Here is a 3323-nt window from a genome sequence, read left to right on the forward strand (position 1 = left end):
AGGAATATCGGGATAAAAAGTTGCCTATATGTTATCCCAGTTGACCAGCTGTCTACGTACCAAATTTTATTGCAATCGGTTCAGTCGTTTTTGCGTGAAAGAGCAACAAACACACACTCACATCCTTTACAAACTTTCGCATTTATAATATTAGTAGGATTACCTTCACTGATATCGGAAAACGCGATAGGCACTAAGATGGAATACGAGATAGAGATAAGGGGAGAACGGTAGAAGAATGGAAAGGAGAGAAGATTAGGATTGAATGGGATTCGCGGAAAACGAATGGTGGCTAGCGTGGCTACATTAATTTTTACTAAGCTAAAAAACAAAATGGCATACAGTCTTGCCAAATAAAACGATAGTATGTGTATCTTTGCAGCTGTATAAATTTACAACCAACTTTAAAAAAGGAGACGGCTATCAATTTGTCTGTATTTCCTGTTTTTAAACCTCGGAACCATTATCTATGTATACATATCACCTACTAGCTTACCCGGCCACGCGTTGCTGCGGCTGAGTAATAATTTAAAATTATAAATTATCGGGATAATTAATCGAAATAAAAACTGTCCTATATCTTAAATTGGACCAAATTACACATTAAATGCCAAATTTCATCGAAATCGGTTGAGTTCGTGAAGAGTTCATTGAGAACATACATCATGACGCTGGATTTTTATATATTAAGATGTATTAAAATGTAAAATGCATATAATTGGAAAAGAGCCACTACAGAGTTTGTCGCCGGCTCTTCCCTGCAGAAACTGCCTTCCGAACCGGTGGTAAATGTTATAACTGTGTTATGACGATTCCAATGTGCTTCTATAAGAAGTCTAATTGAATAAATAAATGTTTCGAGTTTCAGTTCGAGTTAAGTGTTTCTCATAGCTTTGTGTTCGTATCGCATAACTTTTTACTGGCTGAACCGATTTATATGATTCTTTATCTTATCCGAAAGCTGTTGCTCGCCACGTGATCCCATTTAAATTTGGTCTAGTCAGGACATACTTGAATTTTTCAGATTAAGTGAAGAGGAGTGTTTAAAAAGAGAAGAAGAATGATTAAAAAGAGAAGAAGAGAGATTTTAGGCGGATTGTAGTTTTTTTTTCGTTAATACGTATTTTCGTAACGTAATTGTCTCATTTCAGCCCGTACAAAGTGCGCACACGCAGCAGAGCGCGCCCGCCATATCCACGGAAGGCAAAGTGAATCCGAACGCGATGGAGCAGATACGGTTGCAGGTGAGATTCTATCCGAACTAATATTGTAAACGCGACAGTTTGGATGGATGGATGGATGGATGGATGGATGGATGGATGGTTGGATGGATGTTTATCAGTCTTTCGCGCGAAAACAGCGTGCGAAAGTTTGTAAGAACGGATGTATGGATGGATGTCTGTTAGTCTTTCGCTAGAAAACAGCGTGCGAAAGTTTGTAAGCATGGATGTATGGATGGATGTTTGTTAGTCTTTCGCTCGAAAACAACGTGCGAAAGTTTGTAAGCATTAATGTATGGATGGATGTTTGTTACTCTTTCACACGAAAACCACGTACCAAATTTTGTATGGATGGATGTATGGATGTTTGTTACTCTCTCACGCGTATACAGCACATCGTATCCGAATGAAATTTGGTGCTCAGATAGATTATAGTCTAAATTAGCATCTAGGCTACCTCTTTACCCGGGTACGACGCGAGTGACGCCGCGGCTCACAGCTAGTGATAGTTAAATATATTCTAATGGTCTATTAGGAATGCTGTTAGAGCGTTTTTTGTTATTTTATATATATTTTTTTGTATGTGAAAATCATGCCGTGGGTGAGCCGAGAGCTCTAAGTAATGTTAAATTTTTAAGACTGAAATCTACTAACATTAAAAAACGTCCTCGTAGACGCCCCCCGTTAGCCTTTGTTAGTTAAAGATAAAGTGATAAATTGAGAATTCAGTATGTATGATTTGGTGTATGTCGTAAATAAGTAAACAAATAAAAATACAATTTAATCAGTAACTCTATATTGACCGCCTCCTTCGTCCAATGGTGACGCGTGAGCGTATAACCGAATAATAGCATTTGCTCAATAAATTAAATAAAAGATATACAACAAATTTTACAGCAATTGAAACAGCAGCAGCAGGCTCAATTGCAACAGCAACAGGCGCTGCTGCAACAACAGCAAATGCAACAACAACAGCAGCAACAGCAACAGGAGCAACTCCAGCAACAACAGCTCCAGCAACAGCAGCAACAACAGCTCCAGCAACAAAAGCAACACCAGCTCCAGCAACAACAGCAACACCAGCTCCAGCAACAGCAGCAACACCAACAACAGCAACAACAACAACAACAGAAGAAACCCGAGCCGATATACGACCTGCCGATACACAACAAACCGACGCTAACGCCGCAACAACAGCAACAAATAAGGCAACAGCAATTGCAACAGGTAAGTATGGATGTCGATCGCAACATCAGTTTTTTTGTGTGTTGATTATTTTGTTAGTGGGATATTTAAACATGATATTAAATTTAATTTGTTGTATTGCTGATGAAGTTATTATGAATTTAATTATTTTGAAGTTTTTATCGACTATTCCAATTGTTTTTCTTTACAAATGCATATATTTTATAAACTGACTTAAACGATAATTATTCCCAATATGCAGCAACAGCAGCAGATGCTCCGCCAACAGCAGCAGCAGCAGCAACAATTGCACCAGCAGCAGCAGCAGCAGGCGCACATGATGCAGCAGCAGCACCTGCAGCAGATGCAGCAGCGACAGGGCAGGCCGCAACAGCAGCTGTCACTCTCCAGCCGGGATACGAGCGTCTTTTCCACGTCGTCCGAGTGCTCTGGGTGAGGGTGGCAACAGAGAGCAACAAGAAATATTTCTTAATAGATTTACTTTTTGAAATCCATGAAATGTTGTCCCTTAAGAACCACAGGATAGTTCTATGGCATAATTATTGTGATATATTCTCTCATATGTTCATGGGCGATGGTGATCGCTTACCATCAGGCGAACCACCAGCTCTGCTGCCCGCTGTGACATTGATTGAGGGTATAATGCAAGGATAGGAAATAGGATAAGTTCCACCGTCTCCTCCATTCACCGAACGCAATACAGTAGCATTTACATACTACCATTTCACGCTGTTTTTTTTTTAAATATATATAGAGGCTGTGGTTGTCTGGTAGAAATTGCTCAAAATCCTGTGCCGTATTTAATATTTTTTTTTGTCAATCTTTTAATTTTATTATTATATCCAAGTTTTTTTTTTTTTTTTTGCTAATGTTGCTAATGTTGCTAATGTGTTTTTT

At 39.0% G+C, this 3323-nt stretch overlaps 1 protein-coding gene across 1 annotated transcript in view; it reads left to right on the forward strand.

Moving 5' to 3' along the window:
- Nucleotides 1-2862, forward strand: part of LOC119839214 — a 32498-nt gene extending 29636 nt beyond the window's left edge. The window contains exons 21-23 of the mRNA XM_038365433.1: nt 1152-1244; nt 2118-2447; nt 2668-2862. Coding sequence (XP_038221361.1) covers nt 1152-1244; nt 2118-2447; nt 2668-2862 — 618 coding nt within the window. The remainder of the gene's footprint in view (nt 1-1151; nt 1245-2117; nt 2448-2667) is intronic.
- Nucleotides 2863-3323: the final 461 nt, after the last annotated feature.

The sequence above is a fragment of the Zerene cesonia genome, unplaced genomic scaffold (assembly GCF_012273895.1).
Source record: "Zerene cesonia ecotype Mississippi unplaced genomic scaffold, Zerene_cesonia_1.1 Zces_u010, whole genome shotgun sequence".
NCBI lineage: Eukaryota > Metazoa > Arthropoda > Insecta > Lepidoptera > Pieridae > Zerene > Zerene cesonia.